At 43.5% G+C, this 15,050-nt stretch overlaps 1 protein-coding gene across 4 annotated transcripts in view; it reads right to left on the reverse strand.

The window, feature by feature from the left end:
* Window positions 1-10,300, reverse strand: part of kif13bb (kinesin family member 13Bb) — an 82,031-nt gene extending 71,731 nt beyond the window's left edge. For 2 of the 4 annotated variants that reach the window (XM_061240999.1, XM_061240996.1), the window contains exons 1-3: window positions 10,165-10,300; window positions 8,833-8,934; window positions 1,169-1,262 (exon numbers count right to left, since the gene is read on the reverse strand). In XM_061240999.1, the coding sequence (XP_061096983.1) occupies window positions 1,169-1,262; window positions 8,833-8,902 (164 nt within the window). In that variant the 5' untranslated portion in view covers window positions 8,903-8,934; window positions 10,165-10,300. Of the gene's footprint in view, window positions 1-1,168; window positions 1,263-8,832; window positions 8,935-9,686; window positions 10,127-10,164 lie in introns of those variants that run through there. The other 2 variants (XM_061240998.1, XM_061240997.1) reach the window with 2 other exon arrangements.
* Between the last annotated feature and the right edge of the window lie 4,750 nt (window positions 10,301-15,050).

Consider the following 15,050-nt stretch of genomic DNA (forward strand, 5'->3'; position numbering starts at 1 on the left):
AAGGAAGTCCTCCATTTAGACTTAGGCATCACAAATTTGTTGTAAAACGTCAACCTTTTTGGCCATAAAAACTAAAGTACCATTTGTGCCAAAGCATAACAGTCTTAGCGTGCATATACCACTTGCCAGTTCTAGGCTCAGCTGAAGTTATACTATATATTTTGCTTGCAGATGGGGATCACACCTTTACTGTACAAATGGATTACCAATACTGGTCAGATAAGCTCGGACGTGGGCTCTTCAGAAAGCCTATATAAAACGTAGATAATAGCATTCCTATGTACAAGTACTTTTGTAGAAGTATGCAACGGTGAAACAGACAACAACGATAATTCCTCAGCAATGCTTTCCAGTCCTCGGAAATGAAGCAACCCATCGGCAGCTACTTCAGGCAAACAAACCCAGGAACTGTGAGCCCATGTCACCAAAACACCCCTGCATTGCCAATGTTCAGCTCACAACATTACCCAAATCCCCACCAGTGTTGCCAGATGTATGATCATTTTTGTATTTGTAAGATAATTTAGCCCTTTGTACGATCAATAATTCTAAATGTAGGATAATGTCATAGTTACATATTTTTTTCATAATAGTGAAATGGTATGGAACTGATTTGGATCCAGCCTGATTACTGTAGCTAACTTCATCTACACCTGCACTTTTAGGTGTTAAAACTTCTATTGCTGTATCCTATCCACTTAGAGTTATGATGTGTTGTGTGTTCAGAGATGCTCTTCTGCATACCACTGTTGTAATGTGTGGTTATTTGTGTTACTTGTCAGCTTTGACCAGTCGGGCCAGTACTGTGCGCACTGCTGCCACACAATTGGCTGATGAGATAATTGCATGAATAAGTAGGTGTAATAAAAGTAAAAATGTTCCTAAAAGTGCTCTGTAAGCATATGTCAATAATGTATTTGGGGAAACTGACCCTGTATCTGCCATAAATTATCCAGTCACATCAGACGTCAGACCCTCCCTTGAACTTGAAGAAATGAACACATTTAAACATTATAAAGAGGGAGCTGTTCTGGATGAGCAGCAGTCCGCACTGAATGCACAATAGTTTGCCCTGAGATAATTCTGCCGTCTTTGTACGATTATTTGGTTTTCGGCATATGGCAAAGCTGATCCCCACCCCAGACATTTGCCATGTGCTCCTGCCTACCTGGAATCTCCTTTGCCCAGGTTTCCACTGGCAGGGTGCAGCACGGTCTGGTTTCCCTCCATTTCCACCACACATTTTGTGTTCAGGTCTTTTTCTGTAAAGAAAAAAAAAATTTTGTAAGTTGAATCTCGGCATCAAAATTTCACATCTCTTCATTTTTTATTCTATATTTCTGTTCCCTCTTCTTCTCTTTTCTTCCTTGAAGGTAATCATTTTGTGCACAAGCTGAAAACATGATGACAACACATCTGACAATGTGTGCACTTTGCATGTCAATGTGCATTTGCATCTGTCCCCATCAAACAAAGCAAAGCTGCACTTCAAGTAAAAATTATAATTGTTAAGTAACAGTGATTAGCCGATTTCCAGCCATCCCCGCTTTTCCTGATGAGAAAGCAACTTTCATAAATCTTTCTTTTTTTAATCATAATACGCTAACAAAATGGCTTTGTCTCCTGGTTCAGAGGTGAAAAAACAAAAATTATAAATTAAATAGAGGAACTGTGGATTCTGAGAAATACTTTTGGTCCAAACTCTCATCCAGGGGCAAGATGGAAATTTGTGTTATTCACTATTGTAATGGCTCAAGACACGAAGACCATACATCCAAAACATTTTCACACGAAGGACATTCAACAGGACAGATGCTATGCCCCGCAGCATTCCATTTCTTATTATTGATTAAGTTCACTCTCCGGGGTTTTACCCCGATTCTTGTCTGAAAAGAAATGTAAAACTATGGAAGGTTTTTTACTGTTTTATAAATAGGCACTGTAAATATTACACTGATATTTTCATAACAGGATAAGCATGTGCTTTCTTAAGCTCAGCAATTTGCTTGGCAGAGGAGACTAGACACCGAATTTACAAAAGACTTACAGCAACCAGTGTGTGCAGCAGTCAGTCTGATCAGTCACGTTCCTGCGACATTCAGTGTTGAGTTTCCTGTGACTCAGCCAGTCAACGCCCATGCCACAAGAACACTTCCATTAATATGACATTCATTCATTCATTTATTCCGTATGCAGTGCCAGAGCCATGCCGTTTATACAAAAATGCCAGTGTTCCACTACTTGCCACTCCTGCACAAAGTGTGGCATGGACTGAGGGAGGAATGCCAGAATCATAAGAAGGACAGGAGCAGGTGCAAACCTGATGCATACCAACATGCAATCTTTCTCAAGACCAAACTGCCCTAAAGATACAGATAGGCTAAGTTACCATCTGTAAATAATTTAATCCTTTCACACAAGCCACCTAGAAGCCATAGCACCAGCATCCTGAGACTGCTCAACTCCGAGGGTGTTTCACAATACCAAGTCCACACATTATTGTGAAGTAGAGTCCTTACCAAGTTTGCTTGGAAGACTGCACTTCCAGGAACACAGTTATATGCTTTTAAGATGCAATGCGTGCTTGTGACATGCCGACACATTACCACTACAAAACAGGCAGTCGCAGTCTTTACAGACTGCCCCTGCCCGGTGCATCAAATTTTTTGTTAAGCAGCTTTAATATGGCTTGGGGTGCAGTTTCATTCTAATTGTAGACAAACGGCAGCCTAACTAAAATATGAATGTGAAAAAAGTTTGCTAGCTAGTGAATGCATTTTGTTAGCTTAATTCTATGAATGAATGCTTAAATTCTACCGAGAATGCCAGGAAAGGATGTTCACTTTTGGTGAAATCAAGAGAGAAGTGTAAGCTGGTTAGTGTGGTTAGTGTAGTGTTAGAAAATTCATAGGCTGAGGTGTGTGTTTAGATAGGATTACGTTTGGCATTTGCAACAATAAAACAATATTTAACAGCAAATAAGGCAGTGCTGTTTGATTATGCTACCTATAGGTTTAAATAGGTGGCAGGGTATTCACCAATTCCAAGCATTTTCAGTCCATGTTTCTGACCAACAGGCTTGTTTTAGAATGTGCAGCAAAAAATGAGAGCCCAATACTCCCAAACGTTCCACAAAGCGTGTTTATTCTGGCACTTTTCGTTTCTTTGGCAATTACAGGTATACCTCAATTTATGAAGGGGTTCCGTTCCTGAGAAACTTCATAAAATGAACAGCATTTATCATTGATTTAATAGAGATACGTTCCGGGCAACTGATAACAATAAAGATTTTTAGGCCAATTTTCATTCATTGCCCTGAAATAATTCTGCCGTCTTTGTACGATTATTTGGTTCTGAACATCTGCGTGGTTATTAAATTAATGACTGAAACTGCAAAGGCAACTCCATTAAAAATTAATAAATAAAAACACACATTTTTCAGTTTGTAACCAAAACATGGGTGCCAACATTTCAAGTCTGGATACCATACACCACAGGCTCATTCCAATCGCTTATTTTTCTTCCATGCCCCTGACCCAGTAATCGAGGTCCACCGTCTTTAAAGACATCCCAACACCTTAATTGTTCCTTCATGGAGCTAGGAGTAGAAGTTAGGAACCTTTGAGCAAGGGAAAATGAGCGCATCCATCCATCCATCCGTATGTATTTTCGTATAAACCACCTCTCCCGATCTTATTTCACATTCTTCATTTAATTTTCTTGCCATTTTTCCAAGCCTCTTCCAGTGGGTGGAGCTATAAGTAAATAAAACGGCAAGAAAAAGTAAAGAGATGAGAAAAATAAGCGACTGGAATGAGCCCAAAGTACGCTGACGTAGGAAGGCAAAGTATGCTTTATTGTGAATTAAGGTTTGAACTGGCAAGAAAGACATAGCAGTAAGAATAAAAATAATGTATATACAAGAAGGCCAATTGCACCTTTTGAAGTACTCAGTTTCATTTTGATCGGTAACTGCCCACCTTACCAACTACTTGGTAGAATATCTAGCTTAATTTTGCTTTGGGGTATTCTTAACCAAAATATTAATTTAGAAGTTTGGAATTCATGCACCAAGGGGTGCTGACATCATAAGCCATCAAATATTTATTTTATAAGATTTTTTGCAGTTTTGAATGACCATAACTTTTTGTCTGATCAGTATTATGAAAACCAGAATTGATAAACTGAAAATACTTTATTTTTTTTTTCTGCTTTAATACCAAAGTTAAGATGCTCGAAAATCAACACAAACCACAATTTCCACTGAAGAGACACAAATGTCTTCAGTGTATTGAGAAAACAAATGGATTGGCCTAGCTGTTCCAGTACTTTTCGCTCGCTCCAGAGTGATGGACTTGGCAGGGTTAGATGATCGACGCGTACAACAGCTCCCCGGGTGCCTAAGAATCACGGTCACGAGCACGAGACGAGACTGCTTGAAGAAGGCGTGTTGTTCTCGGTTCGCCAGTTCCCTTTGGGCCACCGAGGGATGGGGTGTGGGCGGTGTATCCCCCAGCTAACACTAATTGGATTAGATAGGGCACAATTGGCTACCGAATTGGGAGGAAAAAAGGGGGGGGAAATCAGAAATTAAATAAATAAATAAATAAATGCTATGGGGGCACTTCAACAGCAGGGAGACTGGTCCAAATTGAGGGAAGGATGAAGGCAGAGAACCTCTTCTCCAGAGTGCACTTGAGACTGTACTTCTCAGCATTGAGGAGACCATTATTTCTGACCAAATCCCCAACTCTACTTGCAGAAATGCAGCCCCAAACTTGCAAGGAACCACCACCATGCTTCACTGCTGCCTGCAGACACTCATTCTTGTACCGCTCTTCAGCCCTTCGGCGAACAAACTACCTTCTGCTCCAGCCAAATATTTCTGTGCATAGTTGAGTCGCTTGGCCTTGTTTCCACGTCAGAGGTATGGCTTTTTGGCCGCAATTCTTCCATGAAGACCACTTCTGACCAGACTTCTCCTCACAGTAGATGGGTGTACCTGGGTTCCACTGGTTTCTGCCAGTTGTGAGCTGATGGCACTGCTGGATATCTTCCGATTGCGAAGGGAAGTAAGCATGATCTGCTGCGTGAAGTTTCCTTGGCTGACAACTGCGTCTACAGTCCTCAACGTTGCCTGTTTCTTTGTGCTTCTTCAACAAAGCTTGGACAACATATCTGGAAATCCCTGTCTGCCTTGAAATTTCTGTCTGGGAGAGACCTTGCTGATGCAGTATAACTACCTTGTGTCTTGTTGCTGTGCTCAGTCTTGCCATGGTGTATGACTTCTGACATTAAACTGTCTTCAGCAACCTCACCTTGGAAGCAGAGTTTGGCTGTTCATCACATCAGTTTTAACACTCCTACACAGCAGTTTCTGTTTCAGTTAATGATTGCGTTTCAACCTACATATTAAATTGATGATCATTAGCTCCAGTTTGGTATAATTGGTTAATCACACACCTGACTATATGCCTTCAAAATCCCTGACTTTGTGCAAGTGTACCTAGAAGAATTCATGCTGGTTTGAAGGTAAAGGGTGGTCACACCAAATATTGATTCGATTTAAATTTTTCTTCTGTTCGCTCACTTCCATCCATCCATCCATTATCTTAACCCTCTTATCCTAAACAGGGTCGCAGGGGGGCTGGAGCCTGTCCCAGCACACATTGGGCGAAAGGCAGGAATACACCCTGGACAGGTCGCCAGTCCATCGCAGGGCACACACACCATTCACTCACAAACTCATACCTACGGGCAATTTAGACTCTCCAATCAGCCTAACCTGCAGGTCTTTGGACTGTGGGAGGAAACCGGAGTACCCGGAGGAAACCCACGCAAACACGGGGAGAACATGCAAACTCCGCACAGGCCCCGGCCGACGGGGATTCAAACCCAGGACCTCCTTGCTGGGAGGCGGCAGTGCTACCCACTGCACCATCCGTGCCGCCTGTTCACTCACTTTGCACTTTGTTATATGATAAAAAATAAACTATTGACATTTCTATTTTTGAAAGCATTTTTTTCACGCCTGCCTAAAACCTTTGCACAGTACTGTATATAATATTCTGTATATATATAAATATATATTATATATTTCTAATACAATTTGAATATATACAATAACTAATAGATACATAGGTACACTCACAGAGCATTTTTTACTTATTTAGACTTCTACTGCTGCAGCCTATTCACTTAGAGTTATGATGCGTTATGTGTTCAGAGAAGCTCTTCTGCATACCACTGTTGTAATGTGTGGTTATTTGCATTACTTTCACCTTCGTGTCAGCTTTGACCAGTCTGGCCATTCTCCTCTGACGTCTCATTAACAAGGCATTTCTGTCTGCAGAACTGCTGCTCACTATTTTTTTTTTTTTTGCCGCAACATTCAACATTCAAGCTCAATAGAAACTAGTGTGCGTGAAAATCCGAGATCAGCTGTTTCTGAGATACTCAAACCACCCTGTCTGCCACCAACAATCATTCCACAGTCAAAGTCACTTAGATCACATTTTTCCCCATTCTGATGGTTCATGTGAACATTAACTGAAGCTCCTGACCCATATCTACATCATTGTATGCATTGCACTGCTGCCACACAATTGGTTGATGAGACAATCACATTAATAAGTGCTCAGTGAGTGTATTACTTCATTAGGTAGACCTGAACACCAGCTTCATAATGCAAATATTTAATCAGCCAATCATGTGGCAGCAACTAAATGCATAAAAGCATGCAGACATTACATTACATTACATTATTGGCATTTGGCAGACGCTCTTATCCAGAGCGACGTACAACAAAGTGCATACCCATAACCAGGGATAAGTGCGCTGAAAGACCCGAGAGGGAAGTACAATTTCAACTGCTACCTGTACAACAAAGATAAGGACGAGGGCCAAATATTTTATTTTTTGGAACAAAGAAACAAACAAACAGAGCAAAGTGACCAAAGTTAATTATCCAAGCACTGCTTACCTAGCCAACTAAAAACACTGATACACAAAGCAAGTCACAGAGACAACAATTAAGGTTCACAGGGAGGTAGGGAGGGATGGGGAGAGGTGCTGCTTGAAGAGGTGTGTCTTCAGCTTGCGCTTGAAGGTGGGGAGAGATTCTACAGTTCTGACCTCAACGGGGAGTTTGTTCCACCACCGTGGAGCCAGAACAGACAGTAGTCGTGAGCGTGAGGTGGAGGTTCGGAGAGGGGGAGGTGCCAAGCGGCCTGTGGAGGCTGAACGAAGAGGTCTGGCAGGGGTGTAGGGTCTGATGATTTTTTGTAGATAAGCTGGGGAAGACCCTTCAACTGCTTGCAAGGCTAGCACCAATGTTTTGAATTTGAAGTAAGCAGGGGGGTGACGTGTGAGTATTTGGGAAGGTTAAAGACCAGACGAGCTGCTGCATTCTGGATGAGTTGGAGGGGTTTGACTTGAAGTACGTAGCCACAGCTACTTAAGCATCAATAACAATATCCCCAGCCTCCTCTAAGAAACTATCATTTCTTTACTTTACTTAAAAAAACGCATCTTAACACCTCAGGTTTCAGATAGTCTTGTTTCCATGGGAAATGTGCAGTTATACAGCATTTAAAACTGAACAATCGACCTCCTTTTCCTGCCTTTGTGTTCAACAAAAAAATAACTACAAAGTAGCGTACACTGCAGCATGCATAATACAACACCAGTTCCCAAAATTGCGACTCAATGAATGATTTAACGCATTATACAAACCACGCCATAAAATATTATTTTATTCCATTTGTATATGCTCATTGTCTACTAATGCACAAAACTACACATACATCAACCACTAGGACTGTGCGTAAAGTTTTGATGTTAATGTCAGTTAAAGGCATAGAATGCATTTATTTTCCCCCATGTGTCGACTCACAATTTGGTAACCACTGCATATGAGTTCCCTACACATTTATAGATCAGTTAGATACAGGTTCAGACTGGTACAAGAAGTAACTCCCAGAGCTTTTGAGTGTTACATTCCTGTGCTCTGGAGACGCAGAAACAACTTGTTCAACAGGTTGTACCGACTGGGTATAGCGCACCTACACTATTTGTAACCAACTAATTAAGTGTGTACACATTAATAAAATTTAAAATCTCAAATTAGTAAACTGGATTTTAACAGTTGATGAATGAAGGACATCGGTGGTAGTTTCGCTCGACTTTCATAAATATGACCTTCGCAGTTTTCTAAGGTTGATCACTTCGGTACCTTCGACACGGGAAAGAACTGAATTCATTGTGACCAAATAACTCGGTCAATCACGTGAGTGCCTCGCTTGTGCTGTAGAGCGCTGGGCTTTTGGACCAATATCCGTGTTTGGTAGCTAGATATTCATTTTTACAAAAGTCTATTCAACTCTGTTTCAACTCTTAGTTTTCGTACACGAATAACAAAGACTGTAACAAAGAACGTAATATAATTGACAACAAATACGTGCAAACGAAGTTAGTGTTGCCGCTAATACAGAAGGGAGTTGTCTTTTTGAGTTTCCTTTGTAGGCCTAAACGGATGATGGTATGCAAGCACAGTTCTTTGAGCGTTCCCGGGAAAAAAACTCTCAAAATGTTCCACTTGACGCAAACCGTCTATCAAAAATGTAAACATTATCTGATACAAAAAGGTCAAGGTAACAATAACTGCAGTTGACATAATTTTATAAACAAGCATAACATTGATTTAATATTAGAAAACCAAGCAAGTAGGTTCGCTAATGTTACAAGTCACAGGGGTCACACAGAACCGGTTTCACAACAATCTCTGGTCGGACAAGTTATATTAAGATGGCAAATGCTAATAGTATCACTCACCTCTTCTGTTCATTGGTCGAACTCGGACTGCGACCTTCACATTGGAGTCATTCAGGTTGGTTTCAGCCATGGTGCTCGCAGATCGACAGACTGTCCGTCTGTCTATTGACGATAAATTACAGTAGGGCAAACAAATCCCGATCAGACTGTTCTTTCACAAACCGCATTCATTTAGATGATTTCCGTCCAAAAGTTCTCTTGAAAAGCTACCCAATGTCACTACTTGTCTTCACGACGCAAGCGACAAGAGCACAGTTGATTAACTTGGCTACCCTGCTAGCTAAATGCATAGTCCGAGCTGGCTTGGTAGCTACAAACTAACTGGCTAGCTAACGCTAGCTGCCAACGGAATTCTGATTTGTTAATTTCTCAATGCATTATTCCGAAACTGTTGCAAATTGTTCTTCTAGCTGTACAAGTGACGCTACTACTATTCTAACTACTGATTGTCAGTTCGCCAACGTTAACGTGAGCGAACTACCTGACGTTACTGGTCATGATGAAGCCAGCCACTGGATCACATTGGCTAAGCAGTTAGCTAACCAAGTGAAATCACTAAACACCGTATCAGTCCAACTGTTCCTTTTCATAGGAAAATGACGTCAAATGTGGCTAGCAGTTGTCTAATAGCAAGGTTCGACTCTTCAGTGACTAACCTGGATTAATTAGGTAACCTAACTAGCCAAATGCTTCTTTGCGAAATGGCTTAGCTAGCTAGTTACCAGCCAGGTGGTATCACGTACAAATGTATTTAGCAAACGTCATTATTGACCAAAATCGGTGTCACCCATAATGTAACGTCAACTAGCTAGCTAGCTAGCTACTGAGTTTACCAAGATTGTTAGTTAACTTACTTAGCCGTTAGGGAACAATATACCAAAACCGGATCGCTTGTGCCACAGCTAGGTAAGGCCAGTTTACGTTCACGTTGGGCTGCATATAAAAGATCAAACACGTCTTGGTTGACAACTTCCTAACTTAAACAAATAAAAAAAAGTTGTCCATATTTCCATGCGATAAAACTGTCATATTTTCTCAGTAACTATTTTCTCAAGCTTTTCCAAGTTTATTGGAAGACGTTTTGAAACGAGCTAGCAAGATGCCTAACCACTCCAGTTGTCTTCCTGTGGTCTTGCAGCCACCACCGGCTTACACACACGTCCACTTCCTAACACAAGCCCGCTGACTTGCTGACGAGGTCCTTCAAGTTGGTTGTGCACTCGTTAGTAGCTAGCAACATAGATCGCTAAGTGTGTTCGTTCCGTTAACAAAACTTGGCTTGATAGCTCATAGTTTGACTTAAAAATTAAATAACTATACGGAACTCGTTACCTTAGCCAACCGCAATCCCTTGACAGGATGACAAATTTCCACCCGTTTCATTTCCTGATGGACACAGTTTCGGCAGTTGCCATCTCATACCAATGCAGAGACATGATACCCTAGAGCGAATTTAGAACCTTTCACGATTTTTTTTCTTCTTTTTAGTTTTTTGATGACGATTTTAACAGACTGTAAGGTGCATACACTGCCCTCTAGTGTACTGGAGTGTGGGGCCACCCTACATTCTTTCTAATAAACAACTCTTCCGAAGAAAAAGAAACAAAACCTGAACCACCACCCCTTCCCTTCCCCTCCCCCTGATATCTCACATAAGCCCTATCCCCGTCCAGCCTTCTTGACCCTCATACAACCTCTCTACACCCTATAGTTTGCAGTATATCAACACATGTTCTACCGTTTCCTCCATTTGACACTCATCATACATTTATTCATACATTTGCGTGTTGCGGTATTACTATTAAAAATAAAAATAACCCACGTAGACACGGGGAGAACATGCAAACTGCACACAGAGAGGCCCCGGCCGACGGGGATTCGAACCCAGTACCTCCTTGCTGTGAGGCGGCAGTGCTACCCACTGCACGATCCGTGCCGCCCATATCAATTATTTAACTTTTTATTAATATTTTCCTGCTATTGCAATGAACATATATGCTCATATGCTTCTTATACACTCAGTGAACACTTTATTAGGAATTTATTGGGCTTATTTTTTAGACTTCTACTACTGTAGCCTATCCACTTAGAGGTTTGACCCGTTGTGTGTTCAGAGATGCTCTTCTGCATACCACTGTTGTAATGTTGGTTATTTGTCACCTTCCTGTCAGCTTTGACCAGTCTGGCCATTCTCCTCTGACGTCTCTCATTAACAAGGCATTTCTGTCTGCAGAACTGCTGCTCACTGGATTTTCTTTTAGTTTTTTGCACCATTCTTTGCAAATTCTAGAGACTAGTTTGCGTGAAAATCCCAGGAGATCAGCAGTTTCTGAGATACTCAAACCACCCTGTCTGGCACCAACAATCATTCCACAGTCAAAGTCACTTTGATCACATTCTTTTCCCATTCTGACAGCTGATGTGAACATTACCTGAAGCTCCAGACCTGTATCTAAATGATTATATGCACTGCTGCCACACAATTGGCTGATTAGATAATCACATGAATAAGAAGGTGTAATAAAGTAAAAGTACTCGGTGAGTGTACTTTAATTGAACAATTGCCATGCATTATACAAAAACACCTCATGACTTTGATTGGCTGTTATGGATACCAAGCAGCCACATAGCAACTAACTAGTAATACCCTAGGGACCTATATGGACTTATTTAGGCTTAATAGATTTTCCTTAAACATTTATGCATATATGGTTGATATAACTTTATTAAAGCAATTGCCTTGCATTATTTACATTTTTTTACATTTTTGTCATTTGGCAGACGCTTTTCATCCAAAGCGACTTACAAGTGCATAGGTTCTACCATAAGTCAATCACATCCAGAAACTAGCAAAATACACATGAAATGCTGTTCTAAACATAGTGCATTTTTTTTTTGGGGGGGGGGGGGGGGGGTTAGACAAGGATAGGAATATCAGAAAGGAGGGGCAGGGGAAATCAGGAGGGAGGACTAAGGTAGAGTTTTAAAAGGTGGGTTCTGAGTCTGCGTCGAAATAGGGGGAGGGATTCTGCTGTTCTGACAGTGGTAGGCAAGTCATTCCACCACTGAGGAACCAGAACGGAAAACAGGCATGAACGTGCAGCTCGACCGCCAGGTGCACGTAGAGAGGGAACCGTAAGGCGACCAGAGCTGGCAGACCGGAGTGGTCTAGCTGGGGAGTAGGGAGTGATCAGGGATTGTATGTAAGGTGGGGCAGTCCCCTTAGCAGCCTGAAATGCCAACACTAGGGCCTTGAAACGGATGCGTGCGGCAATAGGAAGCCAGTGGAGGCCAATGAGAAGCGGGGTGACATGAGCCGACCTGGGCTGACTGGTGATCAGGCGGGCTGCAGCATTCTGGACCAGCTGGAGGGGCTTGATGGCACACGCTGGGAGACCGGCTAGGAGGGAGTTGCAGTAATCCAGGCGGGAAATGACGAGCGCCTGGACTAGGAGCTGGGTGGCTTTCTCAGTCAGGAGATGACGGATACGGCGTATATTATACAGAAAGAACCTGCAGGTTCTGGCAGTGGAGGATACTTGCGGAGCCAGGGTGAGGCAGTTATCAAGAGTCACCCCAAGATTCTTTGCCGTACGGGAGGAGGAAACTACAAAGTCCTCAACAGTCAATGAGAGGTCGATTGACGGAGAGGACTTAGCAGGGATGTAGAGAAGCTCAGTTTTGGCAAGGTTGAGCTTCAGGTGATGGGAAGTCATCCACGCAGAGATATCAGCCAAGCAGGCAGAGATCCGTGTGGTGATTTGGGTGTCGGGGGGGAAGGAAATGAAGAGTTGGGTGTCATCAGCGTAGGAATGATAAGAAAAGCCATGGGAAGAGATAACAGAACCAAGAGACATGGTGTATAGCGAGAAGAGGAGAGGCCCAAGAACCGAGCCCTGCGGGACTCCAGTTCGTAGGGGGTGAGGGTCGGAGACTGAGCCCCTCCAAGTCACCTGGTAGGAGCGGCCAGAGAGGTAGGAGGAAAACCAAGCGAGTGCAGAACCAGTGACACCCATCCCAGACAGCGATGAGAGCAGAATCTCATGGTTGACTGTATCGAAGGCGGCTGACAGGTCGAGGAAGATGAGGACAGAGGAGAGGGATTTTGCTTTAGCAGAGTGGAGTGCCTCAGTGACCGCGAGCAGGGCGGTTTCAGTGGAGTGGCCACTCTTGAAGCCAGACTGGTTGGGGTCATGGAGATTGTTCTGGAGAAGATAAGTGGACAGTTGGGAGCAGACCGCCCGTTCCTGAGTTTTAGCGAGAAAGGGCAGAGGGGTCAAGAGTAGGTTTTTTGAGCAGGGGAATGACTCTGGCCCTCTTCAGGGAAGAGGGCATGGTGCCGGAAGAGAGGGAGGTGTTGATTAGAGAGGAGAGAAAAGGGAGAATGTCATCAGATATAGATTGTAGGAGGGGAGAGGGGATGGGGTCAAGAGGACAGGTGGTTGGGCGGTGGGAATTTTTAGCTAGAGAGACAGAGGAATGGAAAGATGATAAGAGGGCATGGAAGGAAACCATATCACTGGGGAGACAGGACCTTTTCCATTTTCTCTCCGCCGCCCGCAGTTCGGTTCGGACAGCTCGTAGAGCATCAGAAAGCCAAGGACTGGGGGGGGAGGCCCGAGCTAGTTTGGTGGTGAGGGGACACAGAGAGTCAAAGGAAGATGAGAGGGAGGACATGAGAGTTGTAGCCGCATCATCGGGAGACAGTCGAGAGAAAGATTCCGCGGATGGTAGGGAGGAGAGGATTGTAGATGAGAGGGTGGAGGAAGACAGGTGGCATAGGTTCCGTCGACAGGTGACAGTGGATGGTGGGAGAGATGGATGGGTGTAAGAGGAGAGTGGAAGAGAGAAAGAGATGAAGGAGTGGTCAGATATGGAGTGGTGTTACAGAGAGGTTGGTTGTTGTGCAGCTCCTTGTGAAGATGAGGTCAAGAAGGTTGCCTGCTTTGTGGGTGGGAGGGGAAAGAGTGAGGGTAAGGTCAAAAGAAGAGAGGAGGGAGAGAAAGGTAGACTGGGTGGACTCTGAGTTGAGGTTGAAGTCACCCAGGAGGATCAGGGGGGTGTCATTGACTGGTGAGGAGCTGAGGAGGATGTCCATCTCATCCAAGAAATTCCCCAGAGGACCCGGGGGGCGATAAACAACAATAATAAACAGTTTGCACGGCAGAGTAACAGAAACAGCATGAAAATCAAAAGAGGAGAAGGAGAGGGATGAGGAGAAGACACTAGATCTCCATGAGGATGAGATTAGGAGACCTGTGCCACCTCCTCTGCCAGAGGATCTGGGTGTGTGGGAAAAAGAGAAGGCAGAGGAAAGGGCAGCCGGGGTGGCGTTGTTCTCTGGTGAGAGCCACGTTTCAGTTAAAGCAAGAAAGTCAAGGTTGAGGTGGGAGGCATAGGCAGATATGAAGTCTGCTTTCTGGACGGCGGACTGGCAGTTCCAGAGGCCACCAGCCGCACAGAGATCACTACCAGGGGATCTGGGAGGGAAGATGAGGTTAGAGATATTCTGCCCATGTTGGCGGGAGGCGAACCTCCTACCTGACTGGGACCTGGGGAGAGGAGAGAGCACAGGGATGGGAAGGAAACACATGGAGGGAACTAGGGAGGACAAGGGGAATACTACACAGTGGAATGAGGGCAGGCAGCAAAAACAAAATCAAACATCAGGCTCTCGGACAGCCTGGATGGACACCCGTAGATAGACACCCTCGACTTTGTACACCTGCGACTTCGCACGCCGAGGCAAGTAGTCGAGGTTGCCGCACACAGCTGCCGCTGGTGCGCTACACAACTGCTTAAATAACACTGAATACTGAATGCTGAATACAGAAAATGCAACCAACCCACTGCAGAACACTAATGCACACTGAAGTGAGTTCAGGTGTGCCAGTAATTATACCCTGAGCAGGGTGCAAAGTATTGGCTCCTCCTACAACAAAAGCTGTGGCCTGCCAGCCAGTAAAACAATAGCCTAGCTTACCTGAGAGAAACAAACACCTAACCCAGTTTCACTGAATCTAAATAAACACCACTTGTAATAGCTAACAAACAAACAAGTACACAACAGAACACTATAATGACAACTAAACTGAATTTAGAATCAGTAAGCAAACAAATAATACTTAACTAATCCAGGAGAAAATGCAAGCAACCCACTGCAGAACACTAATGCACACTGAAGTGAGTTCAGGTGTGCCAGTAATTATACCCTGAGC

This window comes from Conger conger, chromosome 5 (genome assembly GCF_963514075.1).
Source record: "Conger conger chromosome 5, fConCon1.1, whole genome shotgun sequence".
NCBI lineage: Eukaryota > Metazoa > Chordata > Actinopteri > Anguilliformes > Congridae > Conger > Conger conger.